Source organism: Labeo rohita, unplaced genomic scaffold, assembly GCF_022985175.1.
Source record: "Labeo rohita strain BAU-BD-2019 unplaced genomic scaffold, IGBB_LRoh.1.0 scaffold_61, whole genome shotgun sequence".
NCBI classification, from domain to species: Eukaryota; Metazoa; Chordata; class Actinopteri; order Cypriniformes; family Cyprinidae; genus Labeo; species Labeo rohita.
In genome coordinates this window covers 685,570-712,872 of record NW_026129535.1, presented here as the reverse complement: position 1 = coordinate 712,872, position 27,303 = coordinate 685,570, and the positions used below count along the sequence as shown (strand labels likewise).

The 27,303-nt window shown below is 39.5% G+C and overlaps 1 protein-coding gene and 1 long non-coding RNA gene across 2 annotated transcripts; one reads left to right on the top strand and one right to left on the bottom strand.

The window, feature by feature from the left end:
• Positions 1–24,063, top strand: mmp19 (matrix metallopeptidase 19). The gene is made up of 9 exons (XM_051103976.1): positions 1–81; positions 946–1,037; positions 4,822–4,952; positions 6,755–6,964; positions 7,837–8,116; positions 8,235–8,284; positions 8,411–8,575; positions 12,244–12,371; positions 23,830–24,063. The coding sequence occupies exons 2-9, from the start codon at positions 946–948 to the stop codon at positions 24,061–24,063; spliced, it is 1,290 nt and encodes a 429-aa protein (XP_050959933.1). The 5' UTR covers positions 1–81.
• On the bottom strand, positions 1,169–2,684 carry LOC127161304 (uncharacterized). The gene is made up of 2 exons (XR_007827007.1): positions 2,288–2,684; positions 1,169–1,431 (listed from the first exon to the last, which is right to left on the bottom strand). It is a non-coding gene; the product is annotated as an uncharacterized LOC127161304 (long non-coding RNA).
• Positions 24,064–27,303: the final 3,240 nt, after the last annotated feature.

Genomic DNA, 27,303 nt, shown 5'->3' with positions numbered 1-27,303 from the left:
TATACAATATTTCTGACTGTTGTCCTGCGTGTATGGTCATCTACTGAGACGAGCAGAAGACGAGAGTTCACAGAGGCACAGGTAATGACGTGATTTACTGTAATAGTACTTTTGTGTTACCTTTGAGGTACCTTTTATGATACAAATGAAATACTTTAAAAGTATCAATAAATTAACCTGAGAGTTTCACTGTTAGGTTACCACTTACGAAAATGACCCATGGTTTTATTATAGTAAAAGTGTAGTAACTATGTTTATTGGCATATTTATTACCATTTGTATAACAACAGTTTTACAAATACCATAGTTAAACTATGGTTAGTGTAGAATAAACATGGTTAATTTGTGGTTACCATGGTTTAACTATAGTAACCTTTATTATTATGATTACTATTAATTGTAGTAAAACCATTGTTAATTTTTGTAAGGGATCCCGATCTATGAAACAGCCAGAAGACAATGCTAAAAAATAATAGGTTCAAGAATACCAAACCCAAGAATTCTGAAATAATTAAATTCAATTAAATATTATGGAAAGGTAAAAGAATATTGAGACAGTTTTAGTCTGACCAATTCAGAACTCAAATCAGAACTCAGTTCAGTCAGTGCCTCTTATTATAATAATTTTTGGCCAAACTCTTCTGGTTTTTAGGTCAAGTTTCTGAGTTTTTGTTGTATTAATGTATTAGTCCTATTTATTAATACATTAAAACTGTAATCCATACAATGTTTTGTAGATTATGTATGAATTACATTACATTTCACAATACATGATGAACATTTTATGATAGGCATGTCTTTAACCATATTATATTTTGGCACTTGTTTTAAACTAGACCTAGCATTTGTCATGTTATTTTTTAACATTTTATAATTTAACATTTAACAACAGAATTATTGGGATAATTTATTAGACTGTATGTATATCCTCTTTACATTTAATAGATGTACCTGAGACGGTTTGGATATCTAGATACTCCACTGAACCCAGAAGCTCAGAGAGATTCCAGTGAGTGGGCTATGAAAGTGGCTTTAAGGTAAAACAGCCAACAGTGAATGTAGTAGTGTTGTCACGGTACCAAAATTTCAGTATTCGGTACCAATACCAGTGAAAATCCACGGTTCTCGGTACCAATTTCGGTACCAAATCAAAACACAAAAACATGAATTGAACAACACACTATTTTTATTTATAACAAACAAAAATAAAACAAAGTTTTGACTTGGAAGCTGGTATTTTGAGCTGAGGTGATGAAGCATTTGCTGGAATCCCCATTTTTCACTGTATAAACTGGCACTTAATCCATACATGTGAATTCAGCAACAGCTCGGTTCAGTTTTCTTGCCTTTTTGTCGTACTTCTGCTGCTCAAAAGCATCTGGAACCATTGTCTGCTTAAGAGTTTGGTTCGTGGTCTTCTTCAGCCTGCAGCTGTAAAAGGAAAATATAATATACTTCAGTAAAACAATGGGCTGAGTCTGACTAAATGCAATATTAGATTGACACCAGCTAAACAGAACTTTATATATAACTTTTCAGTAAATAACAAACCTCAGCTTTTTATAACAAAGTTAGATAAGATTACTTATACTGAGTGTAAGATATCAATGTTACACAGACGGAAACTGTAGTATTAAAAACACTTTACAAAAAGATAACATTTAACATGACTTAATAAACAAGTGTTACATAGCAATTATTCTTCTTAATTTCAAAATGTATTCATTTATTTTAAATTAAAAGTTGTATCTGTTGACATTATTTCACGCACAATGAACAAACATGAACGATCAAATGTTTGTATAAAACAACATTCACACACATTAATTAATGTTCACTCACTGTAAATTTATGTTAGATAATATATTAAGTCATGTTAATGAATAGTATCTTTTACCAAACTATACAGGACTGTATTTGACTGTACTTTTATTTAATCAAACTGCGCAAACTATATTTCATAGCCTAGAACTGCTTTTCTGATGGACCGATTTTAAGGCATTAACCATACATTTGTACATTTGTTCTCTAACACACATATTTTAGCTACACGGGTCATTTAAAAGCCTCAGGTGTGTAAAAATAGTACACTATCATGTCCTGTTTTTTTTTTTTTTTTAAATAAATGCTATAGGAGCATTAAACACTTAATAAAGAAGTTTATTCTAATTCTCGCGTTAGCATTAGCCGCGCTTATGCTAACGATTAACTAAGCAAATGGCTATGTTTATTTAACGTATAATTTTTATAACAGAAGCTCTAAATATAAAATTAAATTAAAACTTACCTGCTTGAACTTTCATTAAATCTGGGTGTCGGTTTTTGAGGTGTTTTATTAAGTCGATGTATTTCCTCCTTTTGAGAGAGAACTTCGATGACACCGTTTGCAAGTGGGTTTCCGGTGATCTATGATGTTGCCCTTGTCATCAGTCGCAAATACAAAATATTTCCACACGTGGCTCCTTCCTCCTTTCTTTTCAACAAGCGGATTCAGAGCAGCCGCATCAGCAGCACCACCGGTCGCCGTGTCTTTCTGCTTTTATGAAGAAGACGCAACTGCGCACTTTTTGCATAGCGCAGCAAGAACCGGGTTGACCGGGTGCTCGGTACCACCGGTACTTAAGAAAACCTGGGCCCGTAACATTTAATTTTTTTTAGTACCGACTTGGTACCGAAGTACCGGGTCTTTTGACAACACTAGAATGTAGTATATATATATATATATATATATATATATATATATGACAGTGGCGATTTCTTTAAGACTGCAAGGGAAGCTCAGCTTCCCCTATAATGTCACAAAATTAATGGTCAAATTATGTACTATTGTATTAACATTTTATTGACTAAAAATGCGTTAGAAAACGTTCATCTCAAAGACGAGTTCGTTCAGAATCAGTTAGATATAGCAGGTCGGCTGACTTGATTTTCTTCTCATACATTCCCGTAGCGTCACAGTGCATTTCCCCGTTGAAGCCCAGCGTCCATTGACTTAAATGGGGCTGCTTTGAACGTTTTTTTTTCAGTGCTTTGAAACTAGACGGTCATTGGATAAACGCTGCGATTATGTCCCGCCCACGGACGCTCAGCGTCTCTGGGGGTGAATGAGGAGCAAATGAGGAGTGGGCTGGCCTGGACGCCGAGCTTCTGCGTGATGATTGGAGGGTCTGTCGAAAGATTGCATCTCCTTTTGACTGACAGCGATTTTGTACTATAAGGAATCGCTGAAGCTATTCGCGCTCAGTCCCATCGTGGATTTCTCAAGTTCAGTCGAAATAAAACTGCTGCAACCTATTTCTTTATATTTGCTTGGCGAAATTGCTTGATTTTCATCATACATTTCACACAATTATACACCACATTCCTTGTTTCACTTTTACAGAGTTTAATATTTTTTTTAGATCGTTCATTCATTCATTCATGTTAATATTTAATGTAGTAATCAATATATATATATAGATTATTACATTAAATATTAACATGGAGGATGACTATAAATTAATATAAATATATATATATATATATATATATATATAGTAATCTTGAAAAATTTTAACATAACATAATGAAACCTTATATTTCTATTAAAATACTTTAGAAATAAATAAATAAATAAATCTCCATAATAACCTTATTTAAATTGCAAAATATTTATACTATATAGTAGCATCTGACTAAAAGAAAAAATACATCATATTTTGCATAATAAAACTAAAGCTTTTTTTTTTTACGATTGTTTGCATTGTGACTTACTTATGACAATAAGGCACATTCTTGTGAATAAATAAATAGACAATTTTACGATGTAGGCCGAAAATGAGCTTCCCCTATTTGACAGACCAGTAGCCGCCACTGATATATGAAGAGTTCAGATGCAAAAGCCCCTAAATCCATCTGACGTATTTTTTTTTAAATTAGCATTTCTTTCTGGCTACTTTATATAGGTTTCTATGTAAGTACTGGTACTTCTGATTGGGCTGAGGCTGGAATTTAGCGAGTTTGATGTAAAAGTATTTGATGGACGTACACTATATGTCAGGAGCATTCAAGTCAAGTCAAGTCAAGTCACCTTTATTTATATACCGCCTTTAACAATACAGAATTGTGACAAGGCGGCTGTACAGTATTAAATAGGAAACAGTACATCAACAATGCCAAAGGCAACATTAAACACTCAAATTATAGGTAAAGGTAGTTAATCAAAAACAATAAAATAAAATGCAATATTGTGTTAAGAGAAAAGTGTCCCCAACTAAGCAAGCCAGAGGCGACAGCGGCAAGGAACCAAAACTCCATCGGTGACAAATGGAGAAAAAAAACCTTGGGAGAAACCAGGCTCAGTCGGGGGGCCAGTTCTCCTCTGGCCATAGTTCCCGTGGTCTTGTGCTGACAGCCGTCTAGGTGATGTGGTCTTTAATGTGGATCCGTCTCTGGGGCTCATCTAGTTGATGTGGACTCCGCTGACATTCAGGGCTGTAGAGGTCGTCTCTAGGTGCTGATCCACCGTCTGGGCTGGGTTCGGACTGGATCCGGGGGACTGCAGTGACCATCTGATCTGGATACGGACTGGATCTGGTGGTTAATGAGTATTCACAGAGTATCATTATCTCATTTTTGACCGAGATGGCTTTTAGCTGGTTTTGCATCTGAACTCTTCATATAGACTTTTATGTTTATTTTATGTTTATGTTTATCCACCATCTTACCTTAGCTTTCCCTATGTAGTAATATTTGATAATGTTACAGTTTCTGAAGTTAATGACTTTGTAATCTCTGTTGTATCTACTGCTGTGTGCTTCTGAACTGTCATATTTCTTAAAGACTCTTTCAGAAGGTGTCAGGGCTGTCGATCACTGGAAATCTTGACAGATCCACTCTTCTTAAAATGAGGCAGCCGCGGTGTGGTGTTGAGGACCCCTTCAATCAAGAGTCTTTAAAATACAGACGATTTGGTGGTGGGCATTTAATAATACAGTCAACATTGTGAACAAATCAGTAATATTTTCTATGAAGTCTGTATTATAATAAAGGCTGATCTTAATGCAGTGTAATGCATGCACAATGCCTTATTTAAAATTGCCATTCTGTGCCAAAAACAGTGTTGAGGATCTATTTGCAGCAAAAAATAAATAAATAAATATACTTTTTATTAAGAAATAGCACATAGACAAGGACTGACACAACTGAACTGAAAACACAGGCTTAAATTTAAATTAAGTAAGTGGAATCCTGTGGGGAAACTGGAATTAAACACTCAAAACAGAATGTGGCATGTATCACCTCATAAATTATATATAAATATAAAACTTACCTGTTTGTGTTTATAACTTAAAGAGTATGATGTAAACAAATTAAACCTACGTATGAAAAAAATATAGTTCCCATCATTATAATGTATTTTAAATCTCATATTTGGACAGTATTTAAGGGATAATTCACCCAAGTAAAAATACGGTCATTATTTACTAACCCTCAAGCTGTTCCAAAACCTGTATGAGTTTCTTTCTTCTGTTGAACAAAAAATTATATATTTTTCAGTGTGGGTAACCAAACAGTTCCCCACTGACTTTCATATAGTACAAAGAAAAAAAAATAAAAAATAATATTGAAGTCTATAAAGAACATCACCTGATTTAGCACACTCTTCAAAGTATCTTCTTTAGTGTGGAAGTGAATAGAAGAAAGAAATTCATAAGTTCGAATCAACTTGAGAATGAGTGAATGATGGCAGAATTTTCATTTTTTTTCACTTGTAGCAAGACTTCTTGTAAATATACACAAGGCTTTATAATGTGGTCATAATATTTGTAAGTGATCCTAGACTGCTTTCGGTAAATAACGTAATTATGCATGCATTAAATTGCCTTAAGAATACCCTTATAATGTATTATAAAAACAGGTTTCATAGAAAGTCTTACCAAAAAATGTATTTAAAAGACTGGGAAAAGCAGGTTAATTCAAATGCATTTTTAGTTTTATCTCTTAAAGAAATGTTATGGGCCATGACTGTTGAGAAGTTTTCTATCCCTAAGCTGCAACCTCAAGGCAGTGTCACACCCCTTGTTAACTCCAAGCTCCGCCCACCCAATCTCAGGCCAATCAGGACTGCCTCACAGGCATTATTAACTGCACCTGGGCCCACAGCTTGCCCTTTTTCTGGTTGCACACTGCTGAGCTGTGCAGAGGACTGAGTTTTGTTCCTTGTTTTTCCTGTGTGTGCGTATCTGACCATAAACCACACACACACACACAAGCGCATACATGCGCCTTTTTGTTTGTTTAATAAAGACAACTAAAACGGGAGTGACTAGACTGGATATCTGTTCTTACCGACAGCCCCACTGGCTTCAAGCTAGCTACCTATCATTCCCTCCTAACTCCTTTTCAATGACCTTCTCTGTATAAGCTCACAAAAATAACACAAAGTATTTGCAAGCACTTGACTGTACATCCAGAATACTTACTTCATTTTCCTTCAGTTAGCTGTAAAAAACTGGTATAAGATAAGAACCAGAATTGCCAGAATGTGTGAGGTACACACATTGGAATTGTGATTAACATGCAATATTTGATAATTTATGATAAATGCAACTAAACAGAGCTACAATAAATACATTAAAATGAATATATTATGATAAACAATCTAAGGATAAACAATAAAGGATAGAACAGAATAGCAGATATAACCAAGTAAATCATTTTGACCTTTATAAACAGTTGCTTGGCTTTTTAGTTTGTCTTTTGTATTTTGCAGGATTTTGGCGGAAGAAAAACTTAACATATCGCATCTACAACTACACACCAGATATGGGTAAAACTGCAACACAGACAGCCATACGCTCAGCATTTAAATACTGGAGCAATGTCACCCCACTCAGCTTTAAAGAGATTAACTATGGACTTGCTGATATTCGAATTTCATTCCACAAGAGAGATGGCTGTCCTTCACCTTTTGATGGTCCTGGTAAGTAAATCTCACAAAATTAATTATATTATTTGATTTTATATTAAAAATTGCAGTTAAAAAAAATAACAGAACATGTATTATATATATTTATTTTATTTATGTCATGTTACATATGTGATGCAATCTGGGAAAAACCCATCAGATCACTTAAACAATCTTACTCGTCTCAGTCTGCTCAATCTTGGTGATGTCAGTGCCCTAAACAATGTTATAATGGACTATTTCACATCCAGAGATGAAGGATCGAATGATGAAGTTACTAAAGAGGGAGGAGTCCGTGACAGTCTGTTTTATGCACAGTGCGCAAACAGTTGCACTGTGCATGCTTTTCTAAACTACAAGGTAGGCTGCATTATTTGTGCTATCTAAACATACAAGGGGTGATCAAAAGTTCGGTGACTATGCCCATGATAAGCAACGGAAAACAGATGTTAGTCTGTTTGTGTAATGGTACAGTATAGCACTCCTGACATGGAAGCTCTCGTTAAACCCGTGAAAATGAAAGCCGTCTCACTTAAAACCCGTTTTTCTCAAAATTCCATTCCTGAAAATCATAGCTATCAGCCAATTTAAGATTGACATAACTTTTTTCACATTCATGCTATGGACAAAATAAAAACAGTTTTGAAAAGGGCTTTCATATACCTTTCCAGAACTAATTACCCAGCTTTCATATGGTATCAAAACCTAAAAAAGGTCAAATTTCACCATGGGTTGGGTTTTCCTAGATTGCATCACATATTATTAAGTTCTAATGTTATATGGCATGTTATTATTCTCTCAGCCAAAATATGGCAAACTGTAAGCTCAGGGACACACCAGCTTTATGTACTGTTGCATTACAATGGAGAACAATAATCTTTTGTTAGGCCATGTTCTTGCCCATGCTGAAGCTCCTCCATCAGGAATAGTTCACTTTGATGAAGATGAATTCTGGACTGAAGGAAAGTATTATGGTTCCAATCTGCGTATTGTTGCGGCTCATGAGATCGGGCATGCTCTTGGTTTGGGGCATTCTCAGTACAGCAGTGCTCTTATGGCAGCACACTACACTGGTTACCAAGCCAATTTTAAGCTGCACATTGATGATATCAGAGGAATCCAAGCCATATACGGTAAAATAAGCCAAACAAATAATTCAATGCCAATGTATATAACTGCTTACATTAATTACTCTTATGACTTTAGGTAAAAGGATCTCTAGTACAACCACTACTGACGATATCTATGCTGTGACATATTCCACTACCGTGGCCCCGTTTCCCAGGGGTGACATGCTAGATCCATGCAGTGCTAAACTTGATGCTATAATGCTGGGTGAGAAAACCATGTAGTATAACAGTGCCTTTAGTGACTTCAGGTTATTAATATCATGTAACATGATATAGAAAATATTATAAAATGTTCTTTTTGTGTATGTGTGTGTGTGTTTGTGTGTGTTAGGTTCCTCACGTAAGACGTATGCTTTTAGTGGGGATTATGTGTGGACAATAACAGATATGGGCCATAACTCTCCAGTAAAAATAAGTTTGCTATGGAAGGGACTGCCAGGAAACCTGAATGCAGCTGTATATTCCCCAAGAACCAACAAGACATACTTTTTTAAAGGTAGATTATTATTCTCTGCACATAAAAGAGTTTTTATTGAAAATTGTTGTATCTGCATTGCAGCCACAATACTTAATGTAATACAAGAGAACCTGTTTAAGGTTTTAAAGTTTTAAAAGAGACAGTCCACTCATACACACATGATTAGGAGAAGTTGGAATGCTCAATATGGTGGATGCTGCAGGGGGTGTGGACTATCATAATACTGATAGCTGATTCCAAGCTACATTGCAATCATTATATTGAAATGGATGCTATTTAACTTTAAATGATACATAAAATAGATTAAAAAGTGTGTAGTTTGACACACAGTAGAAGTTAGTTTGCTGGAATCTGTCCTAAAGTTGAAAAGGTTTATATGGTCAGAGCTGGTCCTAAGTCAAACATCTGGCCTGGGAACAGACTGGATCAGGCTTACTCTGGTAACCTGGTAATGAGACAATGAAACAGAAAGACACTCATATAAGCATAGACCTTCACTTTTTCCCTTCACAAAATACTGGAGACACCCTTGGCAATGGCTGGAGTCCAGAAAGTTCAGACCATCCTCTAGGAGCAGCATTAGGAGAGGAGGAGAGGAAGAGGAGGAGAGGCATTCTCTTCATCAGTCCCTGTGGAAACAGAAGGAGAAGGAGTGGGTGGCTTAAGTCATAAGGCATACAATGTGGGATTGCCCTTGTACTGTACACTGTAAAAAATAACTAAAATAAGTTTAGTCAACTTGAAATGTTAAGTTGTACTAAGTAACAACTTAGATATTTGTGTTTGCTAAACTTAACAGATGGGTAAGTAACCCAGCTGCCTTAAAATTTTAAGTTGATTCAACTCAAATATCTAATTCGTCACTTAGTATAATTTAACATTTCAAGTTGAATAAACTTTTCTTTTTGAGTTGACTGAACTTAAAATTTTAAGGCAGCCAGGTAACAAATTATTTTAAGTTGACTCAACAAAGTGTTTTATACAGTGTAGAGGAAGACCTGACCTCCTGGACAACACATTCTCACTCCCAACTCGTCACATACTGATGCTTGGTCAGAGCCCCATTAGCATCACTTTTGGACATGCAGGGTACTCCATTGCTTTTAGTTGTTTGCATTATGCGTTGCATATTTGTAAATTTATGAATAATTTACTTTCATATATATATTTTGGAGCACCTAACCCCATCCCCACCCTAAACTTACCCACTTCTGAACAATGTAAAACATGCAATAGGTAAATAAAAGTACAGTGACAGGTATTTATTGCAAAAACTGACCATAAAAAAAGCAGTATAAAAGTATTACAAACAAGATGCGTTGCAATCCAAGTCCTCTGAAGACAAACAAACTCTTTATGTGAAAAACACAGTAAATCATATGGTTTAAGCCACTGAAAATGAATGATTCCGCTCCTGCACACACCTCATTCAAAAAGATACTCCCGAACTTGTTTAGTGTGATGCAATCGGTCATGAGACACACAAAAGCTGACGTAACACCACTTCTAGCGAAGACTTAGGATATTAATACTTTTTAAATAAATTGTGACTGCAGTTGTATTTGCCTGCTATATCCTGCATTTTATACAGATGAATGGTTAGGTTTAGGGTAGGGGTTGGGTTAGGTGCTCATAAATGTGTAAACAGTGTAATGTAAATAAAATTATTGTGACCGTTTTCATTGAAAAATCACACCCGAACATAAATGCAATAATGGCAAAATTATTGCCCAATATGTAATTTAATCATGACGATAAAATTCCCATTGCCTTTCGCATCTGCCTATTAATGCCAAAGGTGTTTCTTATTTAAAGCAATGGAGGACCCTGCGCATACAAAAAAAGTGACGCCAAAGAGTCCTGACCAAGTGTCAATATGTGACGAGTTGAGAGTGAGAATGTGTTGTCCTGTATAGTATTAAGGGGTTTCTAAATGCCAGGCATCTACATGGATCTGGTGTGTACCTCACTGCCCTCTGCAGCTGAATGTGGTTCTACGTATTTTCATTTTCCCTGAACCAATGATCAGGGGCAAAGACTTCAGAGGGTTCATCTGACCATAGGAAGAGTAGAGGCTGGAATCCAAAGACACAATGGAATGTGGTCCAGTACATGCAAGTCACAAAAAGTTCTGAGCTTTCCTGTGACAGCAGGTTCTCAAGAAGCTGGAGATTTCTTGGATTGTGTGAACTGTTTGACCATTGGTCTGGGGTTAATAACCACAGGAGAGGCTGATGGAAATTCCCAGGAGAGGGAGAAGGAGCACAACATCCTGGAAATTAACAATGTCCCTCAATTTGTCCCTCATTTTTGCAGGCCAGAGGTGCTTAACAGATCTTCAAAGGCTTTTAAGGTGAATCAAATGGCAGACCATATGAAACTGATCCACTGCCACAAGAATGCAGGTATTGTGGTTTAGATGGAAGGGAGAGGTTGCAAAGTCCATGTGGGACAGAGAGTGGCTGGAATTTGCAAGATGGGAGAAACTTTGATCGCAACACATTTTCCACACATATTCATGTTCACTTCAGCCGTCAGATTTTGCCACCAGTAGTTTCTTCTGCCAAACTACAAAGTTTGGATAACCCTGGATGACCAGTACAAGGTGTTAAGTGCAGCCATTTCAGGAGCTTCTGTCATATACAGCGATATATAAGTGTGGCCCAAAGGACAAGCAGGAAGAGTGGGATCATGAATGAGGATCATTGAATGAGGAAAAATGGAGGATGGGAGAATGAATATGAGGTCATCTTTGGGAGTATCAGAAGTATGCAGTCGGAAGAGGGCATCAGCTTTGGTGTTTTTGGAACTAGGTCTGTATGTCACAGTGTAGTCAAATCAAGTGAAGAAGAGTGCCCACTGTGCCTGGTGGGGATTTAGGCGCTTGGCAAAGTGGACGTACTTCAGATTGTGGTGGCCATGATGACTTGGAAGGGTAGCTGGGATCCCTCTAGTCAAGTCACATTTATCTGTATAGTGCTTTTACAGAATCTGTCAAAGCAGCTTCACAGTAATAAACAGGAAAAATAGACAACAATAGTAAAGTTTGATTCAAGACCCCAGCTAAGGAAATCAGAAGGCAACAGACTGTAAGTCAGTGGTCTCAAACTCAATTCCTGGAGCTCCACAGCTCTGCACAGTTTTGCTCCAACCCTAATCAAACACACCTGATCCAGCTAATCAAGGTCTTCAGGATTACTAGAAACTTCCAAGCAGGAGTGAGTTGGTGCTGGTTGGAGCTAAACTCTATAGAGCTGTGGCCCTCTAGGGATTGAGTTTGAGACCTCTGCTGTAAGTAGCTGGACCTGGCATAGTTGGCCATAAGGATCTGTGCCAAGGGCTTGTCTCTAAATCAGGGTCGTCGCTGAAGATCTATCCTAAGGGCTTATTTTTGAGGTTTTCACTGACTGTGAAGGGCTGTGTTGAGTTTCTGGGTGCAGGTCCACCATCTGGGCTGGATAACTACGGGAACCTTGGGATAATTTTAAGACAGACAAAATAATATAAGCGTAGATACCATTTTTTTTACAATGTAACAAGTACACCGGAAGTTATGGGAGGTGTGAGCTTTTATGTCTTAGACACTTAGAGCATATGTCATAATTTAAAGATACAAAAAAAGGATAAAAAATGCAGATTTACAAATGTACTTAACTGAAGCCTAAAAAATTTCTTCTCGTTCTCAGGTGAAAAGGTCTGGAGGTTCACAAATTATCGCCTTGACTATCAATACCCCAAACCACTAAAAAGAATCCCTGCCAACATTGACGCTGCTTTGTATTATGAGAAGAACAAGAAAATTTTCTTCTTTAAGGTATAGTGAGATTTTAACATTCTGTATGCAAAATCAATTAAAAAAATATCAACATAAATTCTTACATCCTCATGTAAACAAACACTTCTCTTGATACATATTTACCATTTTATAGTTAGGTCAATGGTTCTCAGCTCCATTTATGAGGACCCAGCAGACTACACAACTTTTGTCTTTCTTATTTACACACCTGATTAAAATCATCAACTCAATATTACCAAAGAGCTGCATAAACTAAATTTATACTGTCAGAAAATGTGTACTATTTCACTACTCCCTATGCTGTGTGTACTCCTGTGCTAAAAAAAAAAAAAAAGAAATTTGCACGCTCTCACAATCTCTATTCTAGCTCAAAAGTCTTCTCTACATTGGATAATAGAAGCGGTTCTCATCCTGGTTGTAGCACCCTACCTCTGTGCACATTTTGTGTATGTCTCTTACCTGACAGACTAAAGCCCGATTCACACCTCCAGCAACATGCAGCAACAAAGTAACATGATGCCATTAATTTTCAGTGGAGAGCTAGTGACTTTCAGTGACACAAGCAACAGTGACCGTTGGAAACAGAATGCAGGCATGTCAAACAATGCGGATCACGGAACAAAGTGCATGAACAATTTTTGTGAGCAGCAACCAATAGGAGCGAAGACTGTAACTACATACATGAATATAATAAAATGATGTGTGGGGGAAAAAAAACCTTTAGGCATTCACTAGGTCTTAATGAATTTGATTTGTAACTTGATAGTTTGTGTTGTTAATTATAGGAGAAATAGGGTAAGATGAGCCATTTTTTACTTGTTTTACTTTTTTTTTATGTGGTCCTCAAGATAAGGGAAAATAAGGCAGAAGTACAAATAAAGTATCTAAAGTTCCCCTTCTGTCGTACACTTCGCGTTGTGTAGAGTGTACAACACTAGGGGTCGCTCTTGGGAGCCCAAACACCTCTGACAACTTTGAGAAAAGGCCAATGAAATTGGGTGTGCAGATTTTGCATAGCTGGCCACGCCCTGGACATCCAGGTATAAATAGGGCAGTGTGGGATCTGCTCACTCGCTCTGTTTTTCGGAGCCGAATGCAGCGTCTCTGTGTGAGAAGCGGCATCATTCACCTCTTCGTTGTTGGATCTACGGGACGGGCAGCGGCCTCTCCCTTCTCTAACACAGCTAAGTGTTGTGAGAGTCCCCTGGGTGCTTCGACGGCGACCAACAAGAGAAGATTCTCCTCTGAAAGAGCAACTTTTCTCTAAAAGAGTTACACGGTACAGATTGTGTGTTTGCATAATGCCTTTCCGTCCATGTTCTTCTGGTTGCGGTTTCCACCTTTCCTTTAATGATTGGCACAATCGCTGTGTTCACTGTTTGGGCCGTGAACATGCTGACGCAGTGCTCGTTAAGGGTAATTGTCAGGCTTGCGAGGACATGCCCTTGAGTACACTCCGCTCGAGAGCCGCGTTCTTTGTTAAGAGACTGAACTTGCCTCTTCTGCGAGTTTCAGTCGGTGGCGGATGCTAATATGGCCGCCGTACTTCAAGGGGCAGCCAAGGAGATAGGGCTGGAGTGGGTTGCCCCGCCCCGAGCCTTCGAGGCTGGATGATTGGTTTCTAGGTAACAACCGTGACTCCAGGCCACGCTCGTTCCCGGTACCATTTTTTCCCCGAAGTGCATGAGGAGTTAACGAAATCGTGGAAGGCCCCTTTCTCGGCCAGAACACGATATACTAGCTCCTCCTCCCTCACCACCCTCGATGGCAGTCCGGCGAGGGGGTACACAGAGGTCCCCCAGGTGGAGAGAGCAGTTGCAATGCATCTTTGTCCGCAAAATGCCGCCACCTGGAGGGGCCGCCCGAGGCTCCCGTTCAGGGATTGTAAGTTCTCTTCGGCTCTCGTAGCGAAGGCTTGCACGACTTCTGGACAAGCTGCGTCCGCCCTGCATGCCATGGCTATCCTGCAGGTCTATCAAGCCAAGGCATCCCGACCCAGATGTCCACTATGGTGGTCCAGGAGCGCCACCTGTGGCTAAGCCTGGCGGAGATGCGAGGTGCTGAGAACGTTCACTTTCTCAACGCTCCCATTTCCCAGGTTGGTCTCTTGGCGATACCGTGGAAGAATTTGCCCAGCAGTTCTCCACAGTAAAGAAGCAAACGGAGCCTATCAAACACATCCTGCCTCGACGTGCAGCGAGCGCCAGCCCAGCTCCGCCGAGGCAGCAGCCCCCACCTGCTCCACGCCGAGGGAGGCCCCCTGCAAGGGCAGCTCAGGCCCTGCAGCAAGCCAGTCCTGTAGCCAGACCCGCCCAGCGGTCCAGCTCTCGCAGGAAGGTGACACCGTCAGCCCGTCCACAGGCCACAAGGAACCCTCATCAGGCTTCAAAGCGTTCCTGAGACGGGCAGCCCAGAGGAGTGGGACCGTTTGACCTGCTTGCATCCACACTCGACGAGGGGATGAGGGTTGGATTCGGCTCCATTCTGGCTGTCTGCCATCCGGCAGACGGCTACCACATGGTCAATAAAAGGGCAATTTCCTTCTTCTCTGAGCGTTATTCACAGCGTTTCCGACCCTCCACGCAACGGCCGGACACTGTTTCCTCCAACCAGAACATGTGCTCGCACACCCCTTGTGTTCCCCCATGTTCTGAAACAGCAAGTTCGTTCAGATGATCTCCCCCACCAGGGAGATCCTCTGGTTTCCTCCAGACGAACTCGCCGGGCAAAACAGTCAGTGGTCCTCGGGGCTTCTTACCCCCAGCCACAGACCGTTCTGCCAACCACAATACTCCCACTCCAGGTATGTCGGGTGTAACTCCCTTGAGGCCCCTAGTGGAGAGTTTTTCAGATTATCTGAACCTCCCCAATCCCTCTCGCTGGCTTCTCAGGACCATTCGACTCGGCTATGCGATCCAATTTGCAAAACACCCACCCAAGTACCGCAGTGTTCTCATCACCGCAGTGTTCTCATCACCACCTTCCAAGACATAGTGCGAGAACGCTGCGGTCCTTTGTGCAGAGATCGCAGTCCTTCTGGCGAAGGATGTGATAGAGACTGTCCCCTCAGCCGGAATGAAGAAAGGGTTTTACAGCCTCTACTTCATTGTATCCAAGAAGGATGGTGGGCACAGACCAATCCTAGACATAAGAATTTTGAATCGGGCCCTTCACAAGCTCCCGTTCAAAATGTTAACCCTCAAACACATTCTCATGTGTGTCAGGGTTCAAGATTTGTGATGATAGACCTGAAGGACACATACTTTCATGTCTCGATCCTTCCAAAACACAGGCAGTTCCTGCGGTTTGCCTTCGAAGGTCGGGCTTATCAGTACAAGGACTTCCCTTTGGCCTCTCCCTGTCACCCCACGTGTTTACGAAGGTTGCGGAGGCTGCCCTTGCCCCCCTGGGGCACCGTGTGCAATGGGTGTGCAGCTTCAGGGGTCTGGACAGTCCCCAGGCTGCTTTGGCATATCAACTGCCTAGAGTTGTTGACAGTGCTTTTAGCCCTGAAGAGGTTCCGACCTTTGATCGAGGGCAAGCATGTGTTGGTCCGCACAGACAACACAGCGACTGTGGTGTACATCAACCACCAGGGCGGTGTCCGCTCCTTTCGCCTTTCACAACTGGCCCACCATCTCTTACTCTGGAGCCAACACAGACTCAAGTCTCTCTGTGCCACTCACAATTCCAGGCGAATTCAATCGGGTGGCCGATTCTCTGTCACGACGGAAATCGCACAGGGGCGAGTGGAGGCTCCACCCTCAGACGGTTTCGCTGATTTGGAGTCGGTTCGGCCAGGCACAAGTAGATCTCTTTGCCTCCCCCGGAATCCACTCACTGCCAGTTGTGGTACGTACTAACCGAAGCCCCCCCTACACTGGGGCACAATCTGGCACCCAGGCCCAGATCTCTGGAACCTCCACCTATGGTCCCTGGACGCGACCAGGAGGATTTCAGAGACCTCCCACCTTCAGTGGTGAACACCCTGTTACAGGCTAGAGCCCCCTCCACTAGGCGGCTGTATGACCTAAAATGGCGCATTTTTGTGAACTGGTGTTCTTCCCAAGGGAAGGACCCACGGAGATGTGGCATCAAATCTGTGCTATCCTTCTTCCAAGGAGGCCTGGATAGGCACCTGTCTGCTTCAACACTCAAAGTCCATATGGTGGCTATCTCAGCCAATCATGACTTGGTGGAAGGCAGATCAGTGAGGAAGCACGATTTGATTATCAGATTTCTTAGAGGTGCCTGGAGGCTGAACCCTCCCAGGCCGAATCTCATCCCCTGAGATTTTGCTGTGGTCCTCCAGGCCTTATAGCAGGATCCTTCTGAGCCCCTCCAGTCAGTTGATATTAATGCTCTCTCTATAAAGACTGCTCTCCTGACTGCGCTCACATCTGTCAAAAGAGTGGAAGACCTTCAAGCCCTCTCCGTCAACAGTTTGTGCCTAGAGTTCAGGCCGGCAGACTCTGGATATGTGCCCAAGGTACCCACCATCCCCTTCAGAGACCAGGTGGTTACCTTGCAAGCTATCCCTTCTCAGGAAGGTGACCCCAACCTAACCCTATTATGCCCAGTCCGTGCCCTGCGCATTTATCTGGAATGTACTCAGCCTTTCAGATGTTCCGAGCAGCTCTTTGTCTGTTTCGGAGGACAGCAGAGGGGGAAGGCTGTCTCCAAGCAAAGGATCTTCCACTGGCTTGTGGATGCGATCCGTATGGCCTACCAGGCCAGAGGCTTACCCTGCCCACTGGGAGTGACAGCCTATTCGACCAGGCAGCTCTTGCGAATGGGGCCTCTTTAACAGACATCTGCGGAGCTGCGGATTTGGCTACACCTAACACATTTGCCAGGTTTTACAACCTGCGCATGGACCAGTGTCGACTAGAGTCTTGAACGCAAGCTCTTCAACTCTGGTCAGGTGTAGAGCTTGCTGTACCGCTTCCCCCCATGGTGATTACGCTTCTACAAGTTCAGTAAGTTTCCTTATGTGAACCCTGAACAACCTTTCCATCATTTAGCACTTCTGGATGTAGCTGAGTTCAGCAGAGGAACTCACTATAAGAATCCAATGCAAGGTAAGTGGCATTTGCAAACTCTTGGTTGGATTAGTGCCCCATATGTAGTGGCTCCTCACGTGGCCCCATGTGTGTAATTTCCACCTATAGTCCCTGTGATGCGGTGTTTCCCCTGAGACATTCTTGTCTCTTGGCTCTGAGTTTTGGTAGTCTCCCGGGGTGTGGAGCCCACCTCAGATCCTTCACTAACATATCTGAGTTGTGGCGTGTTATGCAGGGGCCCCTAGTGTCATAAACTCAACACAACACGAAGTGTACAACAGAAGGGGAACGTCTCGGTTATGTATGGTAACCCTCGTTCCCCGATGGAGGGAACAGAGATGTTGTGTCCTTCATGCCACAACTCCAGACTGCCTCTGAGTGGGTTGAGACGCTTCTCGACTCGACGAACAGAACGAGTGAGCAGATCCTGCGCTGCCCTATTTATACCTGGATGTCCGGGGCGTGGCCAGCTATGCAAAATCTGCACACTCCGTTTCATTGGCCTTTTCTCAAAGTTGTCAGAGGTGTTTGGGCTCCCAAGATTTTGGGAGGGTTAGGGATAAATTGACCCAAGTCAGTAAGTAAGATGAGCCATCTGGGTGAAAACTGACCATCTAACTGAATCTGATTACAACCCATGTGAAATTTTAAAGATAATTTACTTCTTTACTAACTTGATAATCAAATTTCATTTTACAAACAGTTATATTTCTTTTCTTAAAGCTAAAAATAAAACCAATCAAATGAAGTTTAGTTTTCAGTCTTTAACTGTTTGCATTTCTGAAACAATTTGTTGAACACCAAAGTTTTATCCTTCCCAAAAACAGACAAAAACTGAATTTCACTAAAACTAATAAACATTTTAGTCAAAAGATTCTTGGCATGGTCAGGGCTTAAAAACGAAAAAAAAATCCATTCGGTTCACTCCGAGCAGAATTGATATTATAACGTTTCTGTTCTTGCGTTCCTCATTGAACAATACGTTCCGAAAACGGTTTTCTAGAAAAAATACCGGTTAATAAACGTTATTTTATTACACGGCGCGATAGATAGATAGATAGATAGATAGGTAGATAGATAGATAGATAGATAGATAGATAGATAGATAGATAGATAGATAGTGTGCCTTTTAATAACATGTTTGGCATTATGTTTACAAATGATTAAACCAAATTCCGTGTTCGTGTCATTTGTAAACTACGTTCTGTGTGCGAACTTCTTTAAAACCGAAAGTAAACGAGTTCACCTGGAAACTTTTCTATTTTTTTCAAAAGGATGCATTTTGCTGTCATTTTGATTTTACACAAATAAAAAGACATTTTTTTTTGTTTTCATTTCGAATGATTGTAAATGACAGAGTATTAAGGTGTTTCCGCTGCTGAGGAAAGAAGTGATGGCGCTGGCGCCTCGCGTGCTCACACAACATATCACTGCACTGTTCATTATCAAAGTAAAAAGTTATTATGCTTAGTTAAATGTGTCTGTTGTACAACAGCATATAGGTTAAAGGTATCATCACTTGTATAGATGCTGCCTGTTATTTTACTTGCATATTTGGACCCGACTGAAGCTTTCTTTACAAAAATATTTTAGCAGGTAAATCGCAAACAGGCTATGCCTTTCGGCTTTTAAAATAAATGTTGTTTATAATGGCACTATTTTATTTTACATGGCTACTTATATATATATTTTTCTGAATACCATTCATTTAAAGATTTGCCATGGAGTGAGGTGAAGTAAATGTTAATAGTGTTTATATGTACAAGTTTGCGTTGCAGTCCAGTGTGCAAGTGCGCAGCAGTTCGTGGCGCAAACAAGGCAGTGCGTTTTACTCAGAGTATGCATTTTAATACCTCTGTTGTTCTCTGGTTATCAAATAGTCAGAATGACAGTTCTTGTGTGATTGTTAGGCCTACACCCAAGTCAATGACTATTCTTTTCTTTTTGTATTAGTGTTTAAAATATTTAATGTACAACTAATCTAGTTATTTATATCTTAATTTATTATTATTATTATTATTATTATTATTATTTTTTTTTTTTTTGGGCAACCAGGGCAGGCAAAATGACAGCCATCAAACCCTGCCAACTAATGCAAAGCTTAAGTAAATGTATGCCTACATAGACGAAAGCCCCGTCTAGGCTCTGCCCGGGTACTGGTTGTGTCGAGCCATCGTTAGTGTGGTTGTTTGATGAGAAAATTATTAAATATAGTTGCAATAAAGGTGTTAATTATCCGTTTAACTGCAGCTGTGGAGGAGTATTATTCTGCGCAAAACTTCGGAAGAACTGACTGAGGGATGGTTTGATCCTCGGCTGACCAATCAGCAGAAAGGGGCGTTTCGTTCTGCCCATGTGTAGAAATCGAATATTCAAGCTGTTTATTCATTTTTCCACCCCTGAACAAAAAACGAAAAATCAAGCTGAATTCTTGTTTTTCGTTTTTCTGGAAAAAATTAAAAAACGAAAAAGGAGCCGTTTTCTCATGTTTCTTCTTTCAATATTAAATCAAAAAACGAATGGACGAATGATACACGGATTGATTCTAAACATACCTTTGCACATGAAACAGCCAGGTGCTTGGTAACCTTAAACTCGTCACATCAGAAACGGCTCTGCTTATGACGTCTGCATTCGCGGGCATTTCACGTTGTATGCGTCACCGTTGCATTTGCGCACACAATTTAAATTCATGTTTTTGGTCTGCCAAATTGATATAATAAAGAGAACGATAAAAATACCGTTATTAACCGGTTAATTTGGAATTTCTGTTTCCGTTTCTGTTCAGAACGATTAAAATTGATTTTGTTTTCGTTTTTGTTTTTGTTCCTGTTCAATGTCATTTGTTTTCGTTTTTCGTTTTCGTTCCTTGAACCGGTTCAGAGCCCTGGGCATGGTAGCTTTTCTGCAATGTTGAACAGACCATTAGGGACTACAGGTGGAAAGATATATTTGATTATAATTCACTCCTCCCATTTGTTTCTTCTTTCACAGTCTGGAAGAATTTATGTGTGATTCCACAATACATGGTCACATGGCAGTAAAATTGTACATTTGCCAAGATACAGGGGGTGGGTCAACTGGCTTAACTTACCCCTCTCTCCCAATGATGCAGTGAACAGTTTAGCACTGGCACAGTTTATGTTACAGTTTTGCATGCATAATGTTGATTATTAGGAACAAGATTATTTGTCACATTTGAACGTTTTTGTGATTTATAGCAGTAAGAGTGAGTTTAATGTGTTGATTGATTAATCTGGTTAAAAAATTATTGCACTAAGCACTGCTATAGTTTATATAACAACATTCCTTAACATTAGAAGGCTACTTTTAATTATTTTATGTCTAATTAAAAGGATTCTAAATGAATGCAGCTGTGGGTGGTTTAGAGTGACAGTAATCTGGAATCTTCCAAGGGAAGACAAAATGTTGTATAACCAGATGCATGCTTTCACTGCAACAGGTAAGTCGGTGCAGCCTCTAAGGCTGGAGGTTTGAGGATTACTTTCAAACAGAGCAGGAGAATGGAGAGGGAAAACGTCCAGCTAGTAAAGGAACGACGGCTACTTCGGAAATCACGATGCACTGCCAGCAACATAGAAAAAAAGAGCATGCAGAGCCTGTGGAGCCAGATAAAATCACAGCTTAAACACCTGAGACAAGCAGAAAGAACCAGGAATTGCAAACAGCAGAGGGAGAAAGCAAGGGCTAGCTTCATCCAGGATCCTTTAAGTATGCTGGAGGAGAAAAATCTGGTACGCTGCAGGCAACCAAACTGGAGTTGTAGAAATACTGCAAAGACCAGCTGCATCAGCACCTGAGCCTGAGAATGGTGTACAGTATAGGGTTTTCAAGAACTTGTGACATCATCTTGACATAGACTGCAAAGCCAACAGCTACATCTTTAAATGGCCTGGCCTCCCACAATGTCTTTCCAACACGGCACTGTTATGAAAACCACCTTACAGCTGCTCCTGAAATCCATCAGCCTGGGCTACAAGCAGGAGAAGGTGAGACTCCTGTTTGAGAGACTTGCCTCTCGACTTGAGAAAGTTAGTAGATCAGACCATCAACGGGCTGAAACATCAAGAGATGGTTGGTCATCTTTGCAGAACTGACCATGCCATGGGAAGAAGGAAAGTAAACGCATCAAAGATGGCTACCTTCGATAGAAAAAGAAAAGTTATGCAGACCTATCAGCTGCGTGCTCACAAGATGGGTGGAGGGCATTAACATTCCCGGTAGAGACTGGGTGCAGGGGCTTCACTGGAGCATCCACTAAGTATTTCTTGAAGTCCCTTGGAGCACAGGTGTCAAATTCAATTCCTGGAGGGCCACAGCCCCACAGAGTTTAGTTCCAACCCTGCTTCAACACACATACCACGTAGTTTATAAATAAGCCTGAAGGACGTGATTAGCTGGATCAGGTGCATTTAATTAGGGTTGAATCTAAATTCTGCTGTGGCCCTCTGACACCCCTGCTTTAGAGTCACAGGCTTCAACCTGAAGAAAGCCCTCAAAGATCTGGCAAAGGAGACAGAACATGGGAGCTTTTGGCTCTGGCTCCGGAGGAAAAACAAGATGCGGGCAAAAAATGCGAAAGTTCAAAAATTCAGACACAGCTTTGGTTTGTGAGATATGCAAAATTTGCAGTGCTTGGGTCACCAGGACAGAAGTTGAGAACCACTGCTCTGGGTATTACAAGGGTCAAAAAATGCATTTAAAATTTTTTTATAATGCTTCTTGAAGTGTATATATAATCTTGTTTTTTTTTTTTTTTAATCAAAAATGGTTATAATTTATATTTGTCATTTTCTACATTAAATTTAGGCCATCGATTGGAATGCATTGGAAAGGGCATGTCTGCTGTGAGACTTCATTGTAAATACCCACTGCTTTGACTGGCTAACATCTTTTGATGTTAAATGAGCATAACATGTTGAATTCTCTTGAAAGCTTTTACTGCATTTTTTTTTAATCTGCCGATATTAACTAATGGTCAATGTTGGGGAAAATTACTTTTAAAAGTAATGCATTACGATATTGCATGTATATATATATATATATTTAAAAAGTAATTAATTGCACTACTTAGTTACTTTTTATGGAAAGTAATGCATTACTTACCTTTTGTGTTACTTTTAGTCACCCAGGCTGGCTTGCTTATTTGTTTTTAATAACAAAAAACTCAAGTTATATTTTTGGCAACGGTAAAGGTCCTTTCACACCAAAAGTGAAATGAATAAACCTCAGGCTGAAGAAGGTGCCTCTGCCTCTGTACCTCACTCCCAGTTTCTCTCAACACAGGGCAGGAGAAGTGTCGGTAAATAAATGGAAAAACAAAGTAACTTGCGTAATTTTTTTAAAAAAAGTAACTCTATTTCATTACAACAGGAGTTATGGCAAAAATGCAGAAATCAAATTACTGATAAAATTGCACTGATTTGAATTAACGGCTCCAGTGATTATAAAGAGAACGATCTTTGATCGCTTTCTGTATATTTAATAATCACAATATAGATAACTAACAGGAACAGTGTGATCGTTTAGTCACTGGCTTGATTCATTAATAAACAGCAGTAAATCACTTTGCGACAAAGAACATCTCTTCATGAGCCCTTACATATTACACCAATTATAGGTCATGATGGTCATTTAATGATGGGTAGTTTATAAATGATGGCTAGTTTATAAAGTTGCAAGGTTTTGCATCAAAAAGGTATTGCTCTTGTGATTGATGGACAGACATGAGCTGAATAATTCATATTCTAAACTGAGGGGATAGTTTTATAGTTTTAAAATTTGCAGTACGTTTTTATTGTTGAGTAACCTCTTATATGCGTAAATATAAAAAAAATATATATATATATATATTTGATTCTCTATTTCATGACCATTAAAACCTGAACTGAAATAACTAACAGCTTTTTATGCTGCTAATAATGTGAAGTTGTCACACAACAGAAAAATCACAGAAAACACAGTCCTTATTTTACTCATAGAATAAACATATTTAGAATAAACATTGTTACATACAACTTGGTCAAGTTCATCTTTCAGTAAAAGTGTTTTTGCAAAGCTTGTGTCCATTTGTGACTATAGTTTACAAAAGAATCCATAATGAAATGTCCCAGACAAAACATTATGTCCTACTGACACAATCAGGAACTGTAAACACTTTTCACTTTCCAGAATCCTTTGTAATGTTTGCAGAGACAATATTCTTCACAATAAGCATGGCACAACATAATTAGCAGGCATCTAAAACTATTTTTATTTCAAGTGATCTTGTTTCAGTATCTCTACCTTTTTCCTTTTTAATATTACAAGGACCTTTCATATGTCAAAAGATTAAAGAAAATGTTATTTTCTAATTCATGACCACTTTTATTTATTTATTTATTTATTTTTAGGGCTCAGGTTATTGGCAGTGGGATGAAATGGTTTATAATGACCTCAGCATTTATCCCAAACCCATTACCCATCTGTTTACTGGCATCCCATCAAATCCTGATGCAGCTTTCACGTGGACCAATGGGAAGATGTATTTCTTCAAAGGTGACAAGTACTGGCGCTTAAATGAGCAACTAATTGTTGATTCTGGATACCCACTTAGCAAACGTGTCCGCTGGATGAGGTGCAACTAATTTGCACTGTTTCCCTTTAAACTAAATGTACATTTAAATCTACACTATGTAACTTTCTGCCCTCACCTTCACACTTCCCAGAGCCAAAGCTGTTTTTCTCTGTGACACATGGGTGAATGATATATGCAATTTCTGGTTGGACTTTATTTTTCAGTATGCGTACTTATATGTAACAGTACAGTGTGCCTACCTTAGAACTTTCTGGTAATGTAAGGTAACTACATGGGGTAGGGTTAGGTTTATACCCCATAATGACAAAGCAAAAACTGATTTGTAATAACTTTGCAAGTTTATTTACAATTTAAAAAACTGGAAATAATTACATTGCATATGTATTCAGACACTTTCCTGATACTTACATTTTAGATCAGAAGAATTATCCTTTCTCTGGATTATCTCAGAAATATTTGTACACATTAATTGGAGTTAACCTGTAGCAAATTCAACTTACAGATATGATTTAGAAAGGCACACACCTGTCTATATAACAGTATTTCTCAGTTACGGACCTGGTTCCCCACTGCTCTGCACAAATACAGAGATAATCATGAAAACCTGATTCAAAGTGCTCAGGAACCCAGGTTGAGCTGAAGGTTCATTTTTCTTTACAGCGAGTCATATGCACCTGTTGTGAATTGCCATCGAAGGTCCCAGTCAACCCTGACAGAGCTAAAGAGGATCTGCAGAGAAGAATGACAGAAAATCCTCAAATCCAGATTTGCTTGTCGCATAATACTCAAAAAAGCCTTGAGGCTGTAAATGCCACCAACAGTGCTTCAACTATAGTAACTAAGGGTTGAGGGTCTGAATACTTAATCAATTTTTTCAATTATGTTTTACTAATACATTTTAAAAGATATCACCATCAATATTTTTTGCCTTGTCATTATGGGGTATGCAGTGTTAAAAAGTAGTTTACATTAGGGCTGCAACATAATAAAATGTAAAATAATAATAATAATAATAATAAAAGCTTACACAATGAACTGTATATATGTAAAACAAACTGTTGGGAGCTGTGTTTCATAGACATGTTGTGGCTCTTATAGTACGTTAAATTCATGATTTTAAGTTCATGTATTTATTTAGTTTTCTTGGAAATGTGTTCTGTTATATTTGTATAATTGTAGTTTCATTTTGAGATTAATGCTGCCTTTCCCAATTATGAAGTTGTGATTACAAACTTGTTGTATTCAAGTGCTTTAATGTCAGAAGGAATAAAATGTAGCATCCCATTTGTGGACAATCATACAAACATTCATGGCGCTACACATGCAGTTTGCTGACAATTCTGGAATTTCAGTCAAATACATGCTTATTTCACTGCTTATAAAACATACAATATGCTTTGAATGATCGTTCATATCTAGCCTATAAATACACTACTTTAGCAACAAAACAAAGGGATGTAGTTGTTGTGAGAACAGCAATGACAGCAGCAATGCTTGTCCCCTCCACCATGTTTAAAGTTTATGATCCGGCAACTCAGAAACTCTGGTATCAAAATTATTATAGGTAACTCGTATTTACAACAATTCTGATAGAACGTGAAGGCAGCATTAATACAATACACACAACGATTTGTTATTGTTGTCAGTTGCTTGAATAGGTAATTTTATATTGCACCTTCTTGTTTTAAAATGACAAGAATCCAATATATTGTTTGAATAAGATTTGATAGTATGCTTTAAAAGACTGTCAAAGAAACAACTCAAGGGGTCAGATTTATTTTGTTATATGTCTGCTGAAATAAAATGTACTGCAATACAAGCAACAAGCATCTCAGCTTAGATGGATAACTACTCAACAATCCCTAGCTGTTATGATTTGTTATGATTAATTCTCAAACAGAAATGTCAGCAGGATGCACTATGAGAAGAAGGCAGGCCGACTGAGAAAATGTTCTAGACAGTGTTCTGCTGGGAAACCTTTGGTCTTGGCATTCATATGAATGTTACTTTGAAACATACCACCTGCCTAAAAATTGTTGCAGACCATATACACCCCTTTATGGCAGCTGTATTGCCTGATGGCTGTGGCTTCTTTTAGCTTAGAAAATGGCAAAAAAAAAAAAAAAATGCTCAGAAATGGTTTGAGGAACATGACAAAGAATTCACAAAGAATGTGTGGCTTTTCCCCAGTTCCCCGATTCTGACTAAGCATCTATGGCAGGGGCGGACTGGGACAAAAATTCAGCCCTGGCACTGTAGCCACACCAGCCCACATTACCACACCGACACAGCCCCACCCACGGACACGCACATTCACTACTTATATTGGTGTACAGATGGTGAAATAATATAAGCAGTACCATATGTAATAGATATTTAAACATTTAATGTATGTGACTGGAACAAAAACAACCCGTTTATAACAAATTTTTACATACAGTAAAAACTAAATAAAAAATAATCTGTGAATCTTGTAGAGTCCGTGTGCTGTCTGTTTATGCCGTTTGTCTGCTATTACTTATGATAGGAGTAACCTGTGAATGTGTATCACACACACACACACACACACACACACACACACACACCTTTATCTGCTGATAATGACATTTTAAAATGTACGGGAGTTCTACGCTAAGCTTACAACTGTTAAACACAGTGTAGGTTACTGTCAAAAACTGTCAGAAGTAGCGTGAATGGCGTGAAAATTACTTAGTATATTTTAGTATAATGACTTAGAAGTATATTTTCTGTTTTCTTCTTACCTCCTCGACCGCGCTACTGTCCTCCGATGCAGCAGCCGAATTTAAACCTTTCGAGAATATTTCAGTTAATTTTATGCATTTGGCAGCGTCTGATTTTAGAGCCCTTTTTTGCTTTCTCTGAGCTTTTCGGCACCGCCTTTCCTTTTTTTACGGTCCATCTCTGACAATTAGCTTCTGTTGCACTTACTGTTGCAGAGTGGTGTGCGTTTGTAGCTCCCTAGAGTTTTATTCTTCTGAGGAAATCTCTATTTTACTATTACTTTCTGTTGTTTAAAGTGATAAAATATAGCTTTTTTTTTTTCCCCACCAGATTTCTGTTATTATCCATCAAACTAATCCGATCGCTCGCTTTTAATCTATAACCGCCAGTGCAACGCTGCGCTGTGTGTTAGCATTCCGTTTGCCGGTTAGCCTGCCATTTGCGTTCCCACTCACGTCTCTATTCACGTCTACTACCGCTTTCCTTTCTTCCCTCGCTCTCGTTGATCGCTCGTTTTTATTCTACAACCGCGAGTGCAGCGTGTTTG

Coding starts and splice junctions, on each gene's coding strand:
- mmp19 (XM_051103976.1), top strand. CDS start 946: ATGTACCTGAGACGGTTTGGATATCTAGATACTCCACTGAACCCAGAA. Junction 1,038..4,821: donor GCTATGAAAGTGGCTTTAAG/GTAAAACAGCCA, acceptor TATTTCTTAAAG/ACTCTTTCAGAAGGTGTCAG. Junction 8,285..8,410: donor ACTTGATGCTATAATGCTGG/GTGAGAAAACCA, acceptor TGTGTGTGTTAG/GTTCCTCACGTAAGACGTAT.